The sequence below is a fragment of the Manis pentadactyla genome, chromosome 2, assembly GCF_030020395.1.
Source record: "Manis pentadactyla isolate mManPen7 chromosome 2, mManPen7.hap1, whole genome shotgun sequence".
NCBI lineage: Eukaryota > Metazoa > Chordata > Mammalia > Pholidota > Manidae > Manis > Manis pentadactyla.
This window is the reverse complement of record NC_080020.1, coordinates 150133415-150149614: the sequence shown is the minus strand read 5'-3', so window position 1 is coordinate 150149614 and position 16200 is coordinate 150133415. Positions and strand designations below refer to the sequence as shown.

Below are 16200 nucleotides of genomic sequence, written 5' to 3'. Positions count from 1 at the left end.
TAGTATGCAATAGCATTATGTCTAAAAAACAATGTACATGCCTAATTAAAAAACACCTTATTGCTTAAAAAATCTTAACCATCATCTGAGCTTTCAGTGATTTGTAATCTGTCCTGGTGGAGCGTCTTGCCTTGATGTTGATGGCTGCTGATCGATCAGGGTGGTGGCTGCTGAAGGCTGGCAATTTCTTAAAATAAGACAACAAGGAAGTTTGCCACATCAACAGACTCTTCCTTTCCCAAATGATTTCTCTGTAGGATGTGATTTTTACCCACAATAGAACATCTTTCAAAACTAGAGTCAATACTCTCAAACCCTGCCACTGCTTTTTCAACTAATAAGCATATGTAATGGATTATGTAATATTCTATTGGAATATGTAATATTCTGGATTTATGTAATATTCTAAATCCTTTGTTGTCATTTCACCCATCTTCACAGCATCTTCACCAGGAGCAGAGTCCATCTCAGGAAATTACTTTCTTTGTTCACCCACAAGAAGTAACTCCTCACTCGCTCAAATTTTACCATACCTTCAGGCTCCACTTCTAATTCTAGTTCTTTTGTTATTTCCATCACATCTGTAGTGACTTCTTCCACTGAAGTCTTGAGCCTCTCAAAGTCATCCATGAGGGTTGGAATCAACTTCTTCCAAATGTTGACATTTTGATCTCTTCCTATGAATCATGAATGTTCTTAATGGCATCTAGAATCCTTTCTAGAAAGTTTTCAGCTTACTTTGCACAGACCCACTTTTCAAGGTAACTGTAGCCTTATAAAATGTATTTCTTAAATAAAAAGACTTGAATGTCAAAATGAGTCTTTTATTCATAGGCTGCAGAATCGATGTTGGGTTAGAAGGCATGAAAACAGCATTCATCACATGGCACATCTTTATCTCTTGGGTGACTAGTTGCATTACTGATGAGTAGTAATCTTTTAAAAGGAATCTTTTTTTCTGAGCAGTAGATCTCAACAGTGGGCTTAAAATATTCAGTAAGCCATGTGGTAAACAGATGTGCTGTCATCTAGGCTTTGTTTTTCCATTTATAGAGCACAGGCAGAGTAGACTGAGCATAATTCTGAAGGGTCCTAAGATTTTCAGAATGGTAAATGAGAATTGGCTTTAACTTAAAGTCACCACCTATATTAGCTCCTAATAAGCCCATCTGATAAAGTTACGCATTGACTTCTCCTCTCTAGCTATGAAAGTCCTAGATGGTGTCTTCTTCCAGTAGAAAGCTGTTTTGCCTACATTGAAAATCTGTTGTTTAGTGTAGCTACCTTCATTAATGATTTTAGCTAGATCTTCTGGATAACTTGCTGCAGTTTCTACATCAGCACTTGCTGCTTCACCTTGTCTTTGACGTTATGGAGATGGTTTCTTTCTTTAAACCTCATGAACCAACCTCTGTTTGTTTCCATGAACATTCCTCACCCCTCTTATCCTTCATAGAATTGAAGAGAGTTAGGGTTTTGCTCTGGATTAAGTTTTGGCTTAAGGGAATGTTGTGGCTTATTCGATCTTCTATCCAGACCACTGAAACTTCCTCCATATCAGCAAAAAGGCAAATTTCTTATCTCACTTTTTTATCATTCATGTGTTCCATTGGAGTAGCATTTTTAATTTCCTTTAAGAACATTTCCTTTACATTTTAACTTAGCCATCTGTTTGGTGTGAGAGGCCTGGCTTTTGACCTTTCTTGGCTTTTGACATGCCTTCCTCACTAGGCTTAATTACTTCTAGCTTTAATTTTAACCAAGAGATGTATAACTCTTCCATTCACTTGAACACTAGAGGCCATTGTGCAGTTATTGGTTGGCCTAATTTCAGTATTATTGTGTCTCAGGTATAGGGAGGCCTCATGAGAGGGAGAGAGATAGGGGAGCAGCCTAAGGGGAGCAGTCAGGGCACCCACAATGTTTATTAAGCTTGCCATCTTATATGGGCCTGGTTTGTGGTGCACCACAACAATTACCATAGTAACATCAGAGATTGCTGATCACAGGTAATCCAAAACAAATACAATTTTAATATGAAAAAGTTTGAAATGCTGCAAGAATGTGGCACAGACATGAAGTGAGGAAATGCTGTTGGAAAAATGGTGTTGACAGACTTCCCCAGTGCAGGGTTGCCTCACACCCTCAATTCGTGAAAGATACAGAATCTGCAAGGTGCAATGGAGTGAAGCACAATAAAACAAGGTAGGCATGTAACCATACCCACCCATGGGGGAGCAGGGTGTGTAATCCCACTGTGTGCTCAGGATGGGGGCAGGTGGACATATTTGGTGAACAGTACTAATGAGCACCACCCATTTGCAGTGGGGATACCCACATGGAGAACATGAGTCTTGATCAAATTATTCCCCCGCCCATCTTCCTTCTGAGTTATCTTCAAAGAGTGTCTTGCCTAAGGGGAATTACCAGATAAATAACGTGAACAGGTTTGCAACTCTCAGTATGTCTAGTAAGCTTGGTTTCTGGAGCTATTGCTCTAATTTACGGGGTTTTCCAGGCTTCAAACCCTGATTTGACCTCTTCATAGCTATGCAACCTTAGGAAATGACTTAGTTTCTGTAAACCTAATTTTTCTCATCCAAAAATATGACAGTTTTCAGGTATGCTCTGTTCTTTAAACATTCTCATTTGCTTTTCTTCAACTCGCAGTGAGATCATGCACGTTTCAGGGTGATAGTTAACTTTCTGCCTTTCTTTGTGCATAAAGGTTTGTTCCTCTTTTTCCTTTTTTTAAAACTAGATATGAAACATAAATATTGGCCTTACATATATGAATTAATTCTTTTTACTTCAGGTAGTAAGTTATTATCATTTGTTTCTTTCATATGTATTTTTCATGTTTTGATCTTTCTTTGGATGTAGATTGCTTTACATTTTGCTGTGCAAGGCCCTCCTCATACCACACACATTCTTTCTGTCTCTATTGATGTCTGTGTTTCTTAGGCAGCCAGGAACTTAGCTGAGATGATTATATTTTTACGTTTTTGTACTTAGAAAAACAGTTTTAATTAATATCCTCTGTCCTTCCCTCATTTCCTCCATGTTTCTATCATTGTTTCGTCTCTGCCTTTTCCTGAATTCTAGAGTCTTGAAAGAGTTATGATATTGAGATTACAGTAAAAAAAAAAATTTTTTTAAACTAAACAAACTTACCAAGTTAATGTTCCCTATGCAGTACTGCAAAAATCCTATATAGATATTACACAAAGTTCTCAGCAGTTTTCTGAAATTTGACTTCAGTTGATAAATGATTCCTAAGAGAAGTAATTGCCATTATACGGAAACAGTGGCTCTTAGGAAACAGTCTCTGTGTTTGGATATGGTTCTTGGACCAGGAACGTGGTGCAAATTGGGGCTGTGCTCAATGACCCTCAGAACCCAGGAGGGTTTATGCCTTCTTGAAGAGTGTCTGGGGATTTCTTAGTGACCCTTGACAGCGTTGAAATCAGTCTTGCAGAAGGCCCTTTGGGAAACATGCAAAACACATCACCATTCTTATACAACAATTATAATGTGGGAGTTTTTTTTGTCATCCAAGGATTTAAAAGGACAGGGACAGTAGTATTGCAGTACTAATCAAGAAAATGCAGAATGCAGAATTTAATGGAACTGGGGAAATTATTTTTAATTTCATTGAGTTTAACTTTTATTTTGCCTTGCCATTTATTATCCCTTTTTTCCCCTTTTAAACCAGAAATGCCTCTTACTGTGATGAAATGTCCGTTGAGCTCAGGGTTTTTGAGAAGACAGAAGCTTCCCTGCCTTTCATCTCATACCCGCAAATTCTAACCTTGTCAACCTCAGGGCCATTAGTTTGCCCTGAGCTGAGTGAATTCACCCATAACAAAACTGACATGAAGCTTCAATGGTACAAGGTACATCTTTAAAAATTGCCATTTAATTAAAATGTGTTTTACTGGCCTCAGGAAATATATAAAATACTCATTCTGAAGACAGCACATTCACTTTTAAATCCAGTTATTTTTGAAAGGGTTGGGATTAGTATGTTCTGTTAGTCTTTAAGAGGCTTGTGTAAGAGTCCTCAGAATAGTGATTTGAGAAAACTGAATGTAAAATGAATGCAGAATTAATAACAGCTGAAGAAAATAGCTTTTCACCCTATTGTTTGTCTATAAAAACTTAGAAAAAACACTTTCTTTAACAACTTTTATACACATTAACCACAGAGCTGAGTAGTTGGACAGAGAGCATGTAGACTGTAGGCCTGAAGTATTCAATATCTGGTCTTTTACAGAAAAAATTTACTGACCCCCTGACATAGACCATGAATTGATACTAAAAAGTACAGTTATTTGTTTAAAACTTGATAGAAATTAATCCTTCCATCAAGAATTATTTAAGCAGTTGACTGGTATTGTAACTACAAGATAGCTATGGGATATCAATTTAATATCGGAAACTTTGAAATGGTTTTTCTGAAAGTAAAGGAAAGTAGCCAGCTTCTATGAATTAGCCAGCCCAATAATGAAATGAATTTTCTCTTGGTTTAGGAAGAGCACAAAGAGGACAAGTGACAGGTTTACCTGTAGAGGACAGAGCACAGGTTCTGCAGCTGACCCACCTGGGTTTAAGACCCTGTCCCTCATTCACCTGTCTTGCAGTCCTGGCCATGCTATCTCACCTTTCGTACCTGTTACCTCTGCAAGATGACAATTCATCATTCCCAGTCCTGGGGTTGTTTTGATGATTAAATGGAGTTCTGTGTATGAAGCACCTACTCAATGCTTGGCATGCAGATGGTGCTCAATAAATGTGGGTGGACAAGGAACTCATGGTGGTGCTTCATAATCGTTACTTCCTAGTAATGCTAATCCCTACCGAGCAAGTACCATGCACAAGTCTACACCCTGACATGTAACCCTGTGGAGTAGGGCCTGTTCATGTTTCCATTGTACAGAGTAGGAAATGGATTTACAGAAATGTAAGGAACTTGCCCATGGTTGCACAGCTGGTGGCTGGTGAGCCAGAACTCTAACCTGGGAGGCCAGAGCTCATATCCTGCTGGTGGCTCACAGGTCTTGGGAGAACTGTGTTGTGGGCCTGTTTGGATTTTTTATATTTGACCTCTCATGTGAGGAACAATACAATCTCGTCTTGTAATTAAATACATTGTAAAATAATACTTTATGAGTTATGTGGCTGACACACCGTTCCAGTTATGTCTGTGTTCCCATTTAGAGTAAGATTCTGAAATGACTCAAGGTTATATTTGACTATTGCAAGCTTTTGATCATCATGGTCATGAAAGACATGTTCCTGGGAACATTTTGTGATCATTAGGGTGTTTTTAAAACCCCATCCAGCATCTTCTATGTTGCTGGGGGTCTTGCTCTGGCGGGTTCTATTGTGCAGCACCCCATAGCACCTTCTGTCCATATGCAAAGAGTGGCCTCATTTCTTAAATATAGGGTTTTCTTAAAAAAATCCCTCCATCTCTACTGATCCCTAAAATTGAAATGATTCTTAAAGTTACAGAAACATAATCTCTTCCGAACATTGCTTTACAAATCATTGTGACTATATGATGCTCTTACCTGGGCATTTCCAAGGTCTATAGGCAGCAGTAAGGCCATAAATACATTTGTATTTTAAATGGCTTACTTTTTCAAAGAAGGGATACTTTCTTTTTCTCCTATTGTATTTCAGCAAATGTGCTTTAAACTTCATGGCTAAGCAAATCCCACAATTTTGCTTTATATGTTAACAAATTCCCTTTCCTAAAAATACAGTGCAAAGTATGCCCAAAGTATAATACTTGCAAAGTGAGCACTACAGTGATTCTTGGGTTGCAAACTCAACACTGACTGATCACCCTGATGCTGTCCATTGCTTCTGAGCTGCAAGTGGGTATGTAGTGTAACTCTAAAAAACATTTTCCCTTCAGGATTCTGTCCTTTTGGATCAGGACAACGAGAAGTTTCTCAGTGTGAAGGGAACGGCTCGCTTGCTCATATACAATGTGTCTGTAGAGGACGCCGGCTACTACAGCTGCGCCATGACGTTTGTCCACAAGGGCGCACAATACAACATCACTAGGAATATCAGACTGCAGGTCAACAGTAAGTGCTTGCCCCCAGCCGACCTCTCCACCCTGGTTCAATAGCAAGCATGCAAAGAACAAATTAGTCTTCACATAGAATTCCTTGAATGTCTTTGGTATGAAAGGATTACAGGTATGTTCCCTCTCCTGAAACATCAGGCTAATGAGACGTGTGTGGGGGGCCCTTTGAAAGGGAGCAAGCAGGGCTGTTTAGGAGGAAAAGCAAATCCCAGGTCAGTTGGTAGGGTTCCACGGCTGAGGCTACATCACACCACTAGAGGGAGCCCAAAACGCATCCCTCCGGAAAGCCCCCTTTGGAGGCCCCGCAAGCCCAGGGCCACAGCAGAACACGGTCACCGTGCTTTTCTGTATAATTCTAGGACACCAAGATTTGATTGGCTTTTTCGGGTTTTACATTGGCATATCCAGTGGAAATTGCCCTTTTTGGGTCTTCCCCAAGGCATGTCCAGTTGCACTTGAAACCAGGATTTCGAATAGTGAGGGCTCCCATTGGTTTAAATGAATTCTACTTGAAAATAGTATCATGAGCCGCGTTGATCAATATTTAAAATGCTTTCAACGTTTACTCCATGGACAGCAATGCTGCAGGAGGCATAGGAGGGATTAAATCCTGGACTCTACCTTGCAGAGGAGACCGCTTTTCTTTGCTTTATATATTTGAATAACTACACAATTGAAGTGTTTTAAGGGCATTTAGGGAGCATTGGAAATATATTAAGGTCAAATAATTGGTTTATAAGGGGAAAAGGCTTTTCACACAGAGAATCCTGGGATTCAGGTTTACTACAGGGAAGTGGTAGTTCATGTCTCCCATGAACTGAAATGTTTCAATTGTATTTCTTTTACTGCCTTGTGGGAGGATTCGTGCAGGCCAGCTCCTCGCTCCCCCATAGGCGAATCATGGGATTTCCTGTCCCTTTGAAGGGACCTCACTCTCCAGTTCGTGCGATACTGCACAGCAACACTAGGGGGCGGCAAGCCTACATCGCCGCGTGTTGTGATCGCACCGGGTCTCAGCGGTCCCAAAAGGTGGTTCTGGGCCGGCGGTGGCGTCGCCTGGGTGCGGACCGCACATGCAGTGATCCCCGTCTGGGAAATGGGAGGTAGGGGGGCGCAGCAGTCTGTGTTGGAGGAGCCCCCTGCCAAGCTGATGCATCCTCACGTTTGAGAAGCACGGCTGGGCATCTAGTCCCCGAGGCTTCTGGCTCTCTCTCGGGTGCTCCCACCTCCCGGTAGCAGCCGTGCGACGGAGGGCAGGTGGCGCGGTCCAGAAGCCCCCTGCTCCTTGAACTCTACGGTGATGCTGACTAGTGATTACTCAGCTGAGGATTTACTTCCCTTTAGTGAAAGAGTGGGGATCAGCTGGGGGACTCCCAGCCCCCCTACTCCCACCCTCCAGCTGCCCTTTTTGTGCCAGTTCAGGAGCCCAGTCTCTTCAGGCTACTGGGAGTCCTGCCTCTTGGAGAGCTGGGATCCCATTCCTGGACAGCCACCTCTGCCTCGGTGAACAAGACACAATGGCTGATGCTGGGTGACTCTGTCACTCAGTGTAGGATTAGCATTACACACATGTCGTTCCCTGACCCTCTGCCTTAAAAAAAAATAAAATAACTTCAGTATTCTGTGGCAGGCACTCGGGAGACAGGGACTGAGTGGAGGGAGATATTTTAGGGCAAGTAGATTTCAGGGTAAACCCTTTTCTGAGGCCATCCTGAATGTTACTATGAAGAATTCAGTGGGGAGACCAGGGAGGGGATGGTTAATCATTTACCCCAGAGCAAAGACCATGTGTCAGCGGGCTGTGTATTTAACTGTGACCTCTTCCAGTAATCTCTCTTCTGGGAAAGGCAGTGGCCAAAGATGCTCAATGTTGTGGAGAGCCTGTTTCCTTTGCCACACAAAGGCTGAATCTCACAATGGCTGGCCATACTGTAAAAGATAACCTAGTTAATTTGCTAAACAATGGGACTTGAACTTAGCTTGCAATGAAGGCTTTCCTGATTGAATCTCTTTTCCTCCTATCTTTCTCAGAAAAAGAAGAGGAGACAATTCCTGTGATTATATCCCCCCACCAGACCATACTAGCTTCACTGGGTAAGGCCCGAAAAGACTTCATAACCCACAGGGGTGCCTGCAATCCCAGACCCTGGGGTCCCGTCTTGTGTCTGCTGACTGCACCGGCCCCTTTGGTGTGCAGCATGCTTGGGGGGGACCCTAGGACCCTCCCATGAGGGGTTGAGATAACGAATGTGAGCAGACATTTCCCTTTGTCGAGACTGCTAGAAATAGCATTGTTAGGAAACAGGTATCCTTTGTTTCATGAAAACCCCTCCTACAAAAGTCTCAACATAAAAATCTGAAATTTGACAGCAGTTATTACCTGCATGAGAGGATTAACAGTGTGATTCCCTCACAAGACTGGCACCTGTAGGATATTTCAAATAGCTCACTTTACCAAAATTTGACTGACGCACATCCTTTCCCTCAGACTCCATTTGTGAGGTGAGGCTGACCTGCCACTGCTGGCCCCTCAGAGATTGTTTCCTGTTGCCAAAATAACTGGTCGAGTGGGGTGATGAAAATGATTGACAGTTTTCCATCTTTCACCCTGTTTTGGCACAGGCTGTCTGGGCCAGCACACACTTCCCTATTGGCCATTACTGTGTCTAACGGGATGCCAGTCAATCGTGACTTCTGCCCTGTAGGACGATCTTACTTCTCCCATTTTCCAGAAGGAAAAGCTGCTCAGGGTCATGGTGGCCAGTGAAGGTCAAAAAGCCACACTCGGGTCAGGCTTGGGTTCAGACTCAGTCGTGTGTGTCTGCGAAGCCTGTGTCTTTGTTTTTGTATAATGGTTTCCTAGGTCTTATGTTCATTTATTAAACCCTGGCTGCAGAGTTCTCTCTCTCTACCTCTTTTTCTATCTTTATCATCTCTATCTATCTATCAATCGATCATTTCTTCTGTTTGGAATTGGGCTTATGTTTTAAATTTTAATTGGTGACCATAGAGGAGGGGGCTTTGGGGAAGACCTGGGGTTGCTGCCTGATGTGGGGCCTGCAGCTCCCGGCAGCTGCCTGGGCTCTCAGCACGACCACCTGGGCACATGGGTTAGTGTTGACTGGGGTGCAGCTCCCCGGCTCCTTGGTGTTCCCCGGCTGAGAGCAACTGGGTTTCCCACGCCATTGCTTGAATGCCCTGGTGTGCGTGGCAGAGGCACATAGAGGACACATACAATAGGTTGCTTTTGGCTGAGGAATCTTGAAGGTCACCAGGGGTGGTGAAGGAGGGATAAGAGCTGGCATTCTGAGCCTGAAGCGGGGCAGGTGCTTTAAAAGACACAGCACAGGGAGGCATGTCACCTGTGGACGAGTGACATGTCTCCCCCATTTGAGGACGAGACAAATGGGAAGGATCTGCTCATTTCTTTTCCTTCCTCTCCTTCTTGGACTCAAAAAATACAATCACTAGTGATGAGGCAGGAGGACCCAGTCCATTGCAATAGATGACTGCAGAAGGCATCATTCACATAAATATGTGGCTAATAAGTGAGGGTTAATCCTAAATGAACACGATCTGGGAATGGAGAGTTCCCAGGGGGAACACGAGAGCTGAGACCAGCAATGAGCAGGGAGAAAGAAAGAATGCACACACTCACCTGAATTTTTGTGGAAGAAGGTAGCCCTTGAGTTTAGGGTGCCCTGTAGGAGCTGAGTGGCCTTGGGGAAGCCACGTGCCTTTGGGTTTTCATCTGCAATGACCAGTCAGAGGGACTAGGGACACTTGGTAGATCCAGATGCTAAACATGATGGAATCGCTTTAGGGAACCAGGTTTTGGTCTAAGGAAAGACCTGGTGGTGAAGAGTGTTTGAGGCCCTGGAAGGGGATGGGCCCACTACTCAGACTTGCTGAGGGACACACGGAGCTGGGGTGACCCTGTTCCCCAGCTGGGTTCTGACGCTGGATGTGCTGTGTCTTGCAATCCCCAGGGTCAAGACTGACAATCCCGTGTAAGGTGTTTCTGGGAGCTGGCACACAGTCGACTACCACGCTGTGGTGGATGGCCAACAACACGAACATAGACCGCGCCTACCATGGTGGCCGTGTGAGCGAGGGGCTGCGCCAGTGAGTGGGCAGGGCCTTCTCTGTCGGCACAGAAGTCTCTTCCGGGCTGAGCTGTTGTGAGACTTCTGCAGGCTTCACTCTTGCTTCTAGAGATGATGTCGTATCCAACCTATCAGTATTATACACATAACACATTAAAAATATGTATTTTTGGATTCTAAACTGTCAGAGTTTTAGAATTAAAACAATTGAGTTTTGCAAAGAATTACCAATTTGTTTTTTGAGAATCCCGCTTTCTGGATGACTATATAGGAGTTGCACTGCAATTGACTCCTAGGAATTGAGGTTGCATTTTTCGGCTGTTTCATTCTATATTTATTTCTTGGTTTTGCAGTTATAAAAAGAATACTTTGCAGTTAATACCTTTCCATTCCCCACTCTATAACCCAAGTGTCAAACATTTTCACAAACCTTTAAAAAGTGTCAGACACTTAGCCCCAGTGTCTGAGAGCCTCCTCTCTTTCTCAGGGGACTGGGAGTTGCCACAGTCTCTGAGGGAGGCTAACATTAAAAGAAAGAAAATTCTGTTCTGATGAGCATTCCTCTCTGGGAAATGTTTCCTCACTCTGCAAGGAGAATAATCAGACCTTGCAAATGGGAACCATTTGTAGTTTGAGAAAGGGAGACCATTTAATGTTACCAATAATAAAATATTTTTTAAATTATAGTTTCAATATTCTGAATTAGCCTGAACTTTTGCCTGCCAGGTTTTTGTCTTTTTTGGAAGACTTATCTGAAAAGGTCTTTCTGGATGCAATGTAGCAGACGCAAATTCTGTGTGGTTAGGAGAATTGTTGCTCGCAAGTCTTTGTTGCGAAAAGTGTGGGCACTGCTCACATGCCCCATGTCAGCTTACTCATCCTAACCATTTACTTCCAGGAGCCTAGTTTTCCTCCGTAGATTAATCAAAAAAGTCTTAGTGGGCCCACACTAGCAGTACTTTTATTTATTCACACTAATAGTACTAAGGAATCTTCAGATTCCTGTCACCTTCCAAGTGGTGGTTGTACTGACTAGAGCCATTCCCCTGCCCAACTGCAGCCCTCCGCTCTGAACTTGAGTTTCCAGGGTGAGAGTTGGCAGTGAAGATGAGAGGAGGAGACATCTCCGAGGCCTGGATTCATGGAAATTCCCTTCAATATGCAAATGATTTGCTGTTGTGCAGTCGGGTTTCCCAAAACTACACATTTCTATTCCCATTACTGATTCTTTGTTCGTCAAAGGCCTTAACAAATGAATTTTTCCATTATCCAAAGTAAACTGGCTCTGTAAGTTCTCGTAGCATGTGTCCTTGTACAGTGACCAGCATCGTCACTGTCACACCTACTGTGGGGAACGGGCTTAGAAGTTCTCCCGTGTAAGTAACCAGGATGATGACAGGGCCTCCCGACTTCATGGATCTGGACATTGATTTAGGTGCCAGGGAACCCTCCAGCTGAGAATGTTTGCATGTCTAGGCTGTAAAATCGAGCTTGTATTTGATATGTCATCTTTAAGGAGATGTTTTTCACACAGGGAATACTCAGAAAATAATGAGAACTACGTTGAAGTGCCATTGATTTTTGATCCAGTCATAAGAGAGGATTTGAACACGGATTTTAAATGTGTTGTCCATAATACACTGAGTTTTCAGATGCTACGTACCACAGTCAAAGAAGGTATGTATCTTGCAGACATTAAAGGGGATAATTTGTTGAATATTCTTTGGGTGCTAGACAAGCTGCTAGTTCTTCAAGATGATTACTTAGGAAGTCCCTTGTGTTTCCTGTTAGTTGACCACTGACAGCAAATCTCTCATTTTTTATGACATTTTTTGGCAGGGTGGAGGCTGGCTTTGGGAGATTAAACTCAAAAATAGTACTTAACTTAAATAGTAAGCTGATTTTTGGAAGAAAGATAAAAGAGTTCTGTGATAAACTTTAAAAAATCACTGTGCTGTTCTGCCCTGGCCAGCAGGACCAACTGTCCTCTCATGATACCTTGAGAAATGTGTCTTTATCCTGAAGTTGAGAAACTTTATTCTCCAAGAGCTAGGACACAGGATACCCAGGGCTCAGGACAGCTTAGAATTAAAGTCATCAATTAACAGGAAATGAAGTGCAAGATAACAGCCAACTCAATCTGGTGTCATTTAAGGATGTTTCAGAAAAAAGAAAAGAAAAATCCATGTTATTATTTTGACCAAACTGATTTCTCAGTGTTTAAGCACTGAACAGGAAAGGGAGCTGCAGGTGATGTAGTCTGTCGACAGCCCTAGAGAATGACAAGGGACCAGCTGAAGTAACCCTGACTGGAATCTGTTATGCCTCGGGCAGTCTGCAGCTGCCAAATAAACACGGCTTGCTCCGCATTCTCTGTATTTGCTGTGGGGCAGCAGCGGACACACTTCTAATCAGAAAGTTGAGGATTTGGTTAAGACCCAGGGCAGAGAATGGCAACACAACACAACTTCTCTCCAGCTGTGGTCTGGCCACCATCAGCATCCCCTCCGGGCTGCAGTGTGAGGCCAAAGGCGGCAGTTCAGCAAGCTCCTTTTGTTTGAAGTTTGAGAACCACTGTCCTAGGGTGTATATGCAAAGGACAGTGCTTCTGATCATTTCCATGAGGGACTTGGTGGTGGTACAGGCTTGGAAGTGGAGGACTCCACAGCACACGGAACCCACTGCTGGGGTTCAGATTAGGGACCCAGTGGGACCTGTGGTTTGTCCGGTCCTGATGCTGGGAACTTTTAAACACTTCTGTAACACCAGCCCCGCGCTGCACGGCCTTCACTGGGTCGCCACAGCTGATCGCAGAAGGCACAGCTGAAGGCCTTACTCCAGTTGAGCACCCAAATGGCTGCTCGAATTATTAAAGCTTTGCTCATTCTAAGTCTTGTGGGATTTTAAAGTATAAGAATCCTCTGGAGAAGTAGCCTGAGTCTGGCTGATTCTTGGACATCTAGCTAGACTATGATGAACAGTGGCCTAAAAATGTAGAATTCCAGAATTCCAGCCTCATTGTCAATGTGTCTAATAACACGTTCTTGTGTTTACATGTTAACTTTTTTTCATAGTCTCTTCCTATGTTTTCCTAACCCAGAGATGCCAAGGAGTAGAATATAAAATAGCTGTTCCCAAACAGTCATCTTGACCCTTAATGCTCCTTTATTCAAAGTTTGTTTTCTTTGTTATTTTATTCAATCCTCATGACATCTGTACTCATTGGAAAAGAGCACAATGTACCCTGGCCAAGCCACAGTTGGCTAGTTAAGACTCGAACAGATGGCACCTTATTGCACACTATTCAGTGGGTGGGACAGCTCCCACCCTGTGTTGCTTCTGTCTGATGGGTTTTGGTTCTCCCTTGTTGTTACCCTAGTGCCGCCATTAACCATTCCCAGGTAACTGCTCGTGATGTGAGGAACATACTTTCTGAAAATCAATGCCTATTTATTAGGAAGAACCAACAGACACCAATCCTTTCCTTCTCTGTAACCTTCAGTGCACTGTCCCACTAGGTAGTGAGAGAATGTTCAACCCACGGTGTGACTCTGTTCTTTCTACAGCTGCAACATTCTCCTGGGGGATTGCGATGGCCCCCCTTTTGCTGGTCTTCTTGGTTTTGGGGGGAATTTGGATGCGCAGACGATGGAAACGCAGAGTCGGAAAAGCATATGGTCTGACGGCATTAAAGACTGGACAGCGAGGTTTCCCATCCTACCCGAGTAAAGTAAAGGAAATAAAATAATTCAGACACCAGGGTGTCTTTTCCTATGGAAGTGGCTCTGCCTTTTTGAGGAACTCTTTCTTTTCCCCAGTTGTTTAACAAACCTGCTATGTTTATAGCTGGTTTGTAGTAATGGGCTGAAGAACTGTGTAAAGTTTATTTTGATACTGAATGACAGGCACAGTGTGCACGTGGGTGTATGGGGTATCTCTCTACTCCCTATGACCTATTTAAAAGAGTGAGGCACCTTTAGGCCCACATAAGAGTTGAAAACATCTAAATGAGGTGTTCAAAATTCATCCATTAATCATTTACAAAAATGTATTACTAGTCTATTTTGACTTTGCACCACGGGAGGTGTTACAGATACAAAGATGGTTAAGACATAGTTTGCCTTTTTGAGAAGATGGAATTTCTTTTTGAGATTGGAAAGGATCCTTTAGAAATGCCAAAGAAGAAGAATCAGCAAGAATTGGTGAATGCTTTTCAAATGGATGATTAAATAGTAATTAGAATAAGCCATCAGGAAACACACATGAGAACACTCATGTTAGTGAGCTGATGACTGGACTCAACTTCATAACTAAGCTTCCAAAAATAAGAAGAAAGGAAAGGTATTGAGGTAACTGCATACATATTAGAAAAAAATTCTCCTCTTTGTCACATACCAAAAATAAATTCCAGTTAAATGTGTGCGTTAAATTAAAAAAAAACAAATTGCAGGAAAATTAGCATTCACCTACACAAGACTTTGTTCAAATCTGACCTTCCCAGATGTAAAGTTTATTCCTTTACATCCAACACTGGATAAGCCCCTCTTTCCATCCCTCTCTGTCCCCTCACTTGGTTTCGTGTCATTAAAGCTCTTATCACCACCAGACCTTCTATTATATATTTGCTTGTTTATTTTATGCCTATTTTCCCACTGGAATGGGAGCTCCACCAGGGCAGAGATGTCATTTTGGTCATGGCTGTATCTCTGCTACCTTGACTTATGCCTACCATATCCTGTGCATTTAATAAATATTTATACAATAGATGAAAATAGGATGAAGTTTCTTGTGTTCACTACCAATAAACGAATTGCCAGAGGACAGATTGACAGGCTTCAGTACATTATAATTTCCATATAGCAAGATAATAAAGCAAAATGTAAAGAAATCATGTCAGGTGAGTTCCAAGAATTAATAATAACAAATAGAGTTATTCAGAGTTTACAGAAAGGCATCATGACCCTGATAGATGAGATAGCATTTGCAGAGAATTTTCAGAAGAAACACATATAAAGGAGCTGTGGAAAAATGATCTGTTTCAGTAAAAATCAATCAGAAGCAACACTGAGATACCAAAGCACTCACAAACTATCAAGTTCTAAAAGTGGATCTTAAGGTCATTTCGAAACAGTCGCTCAAACCCTGTAAGTGCGTTTATAATTTGGTACTAGACGTAAAAAGGCAATGTGTGCAGCCAGTGGGTGCCGGGTCCAGCTTGCACCTACTTGTAAGAGCTGAGCGTGGCTCTCTTCCCGATGCTGTTCAGTAACATCATGTTTGTTTGTTTGTTTTTTAAATTGAAGGATAGTGGATGTACAATGTCATATTAGTTTCAGGAGTTCAACATAGGCAATTACATACGTTACAAAATGGTCACCATGATACCACCTGTCACCATACAAAGCTATTACAATATGACTGACTGTATTCCCTCTGCTGACTTTTCATCCCTGTGACTTACTTATTTTAAAACTGAGAGTTTGTACCTCTTCATCCCCCCCACCAATTTTGCCCATCTCCCTATGGCAAACACCAGTTTAAGAAAGAAATACCATATGATTTCACTTATATGTAGAATCTAAAATTTGATGGAAATTAGGTTGAATTTTTGTGGAAAGTCAAACAAAACAGTGATGGCATGTTGGTAGCTTAAAATTGGCCACTGTGGGAGTATTGACACCTCAGGCACATCAACTCAACCCTCCTCTCCCTGGCCTCCCACTGCAAGGGTCATAGAGATGCCCATAGGCTGCTCTTGGGGATTTATCTTAGAAATAATTCAGCGAAAGGAAATGATCAGATACACAAAATAGTTCAGTGAAATTCACTACCCCAATGATGAAAAATTATGCATCAATTATAAATTATAATTATCAAGAACGTGCGACTGAAATATGTGACATATTAAAGAAAAATTGTGCATTGTTTTATGCAATTTACATGGTTACAATATTAGAATATGTTTGCGGCTAGAAAAAGAAGGAATGAAGG

The 16200-nt window shown here is 42.4% G+C and overlaps 1 protein-coding gene across 3 annotated transcripts in view; it reads left to right on the top strand.

Moving 5' to 3' along the window:
- Window positions 1–14816, top strand: part of IL1R2 (interleukin 1 receptor type 2) — a 33540-nt gene extending 18724 nt beyond the window's left edge. For 2 of the 3 annotated variants that reach the window (XM_036907386.2, XM_036907387.2), the window contains exons 4-9: window positions 3716–3896; window positions 5927–6101; window positions 8135–8197; window positions 10093–10228; window positions 11744–11886; window positions 13776–14816. In XM_036907386.2, the coding sequence (XP_036763281.2) occupies window positions 3716–3896; window positions 5927–6101; window positions 8135–8197; window positions 10093–10228; window positions 11744–11886; window positions 13776–13957 (880 nt within the window). In that variant the 3' untranslated portion in view covers window positions 13958–14816. Of the gene's footprint in view, window positions 1–3715; window positions 3897–5926; window positions 6102–8134; window positions 8198–10092; window positions 10233–11743; window positions 11887–13775 lie in introns of those variants that run through there. The other variant, XM_057496892.1, reaches the window with a different exon arrangement.
- Window positions 14817–16200: the final 1384 nt, after the last annotated feature.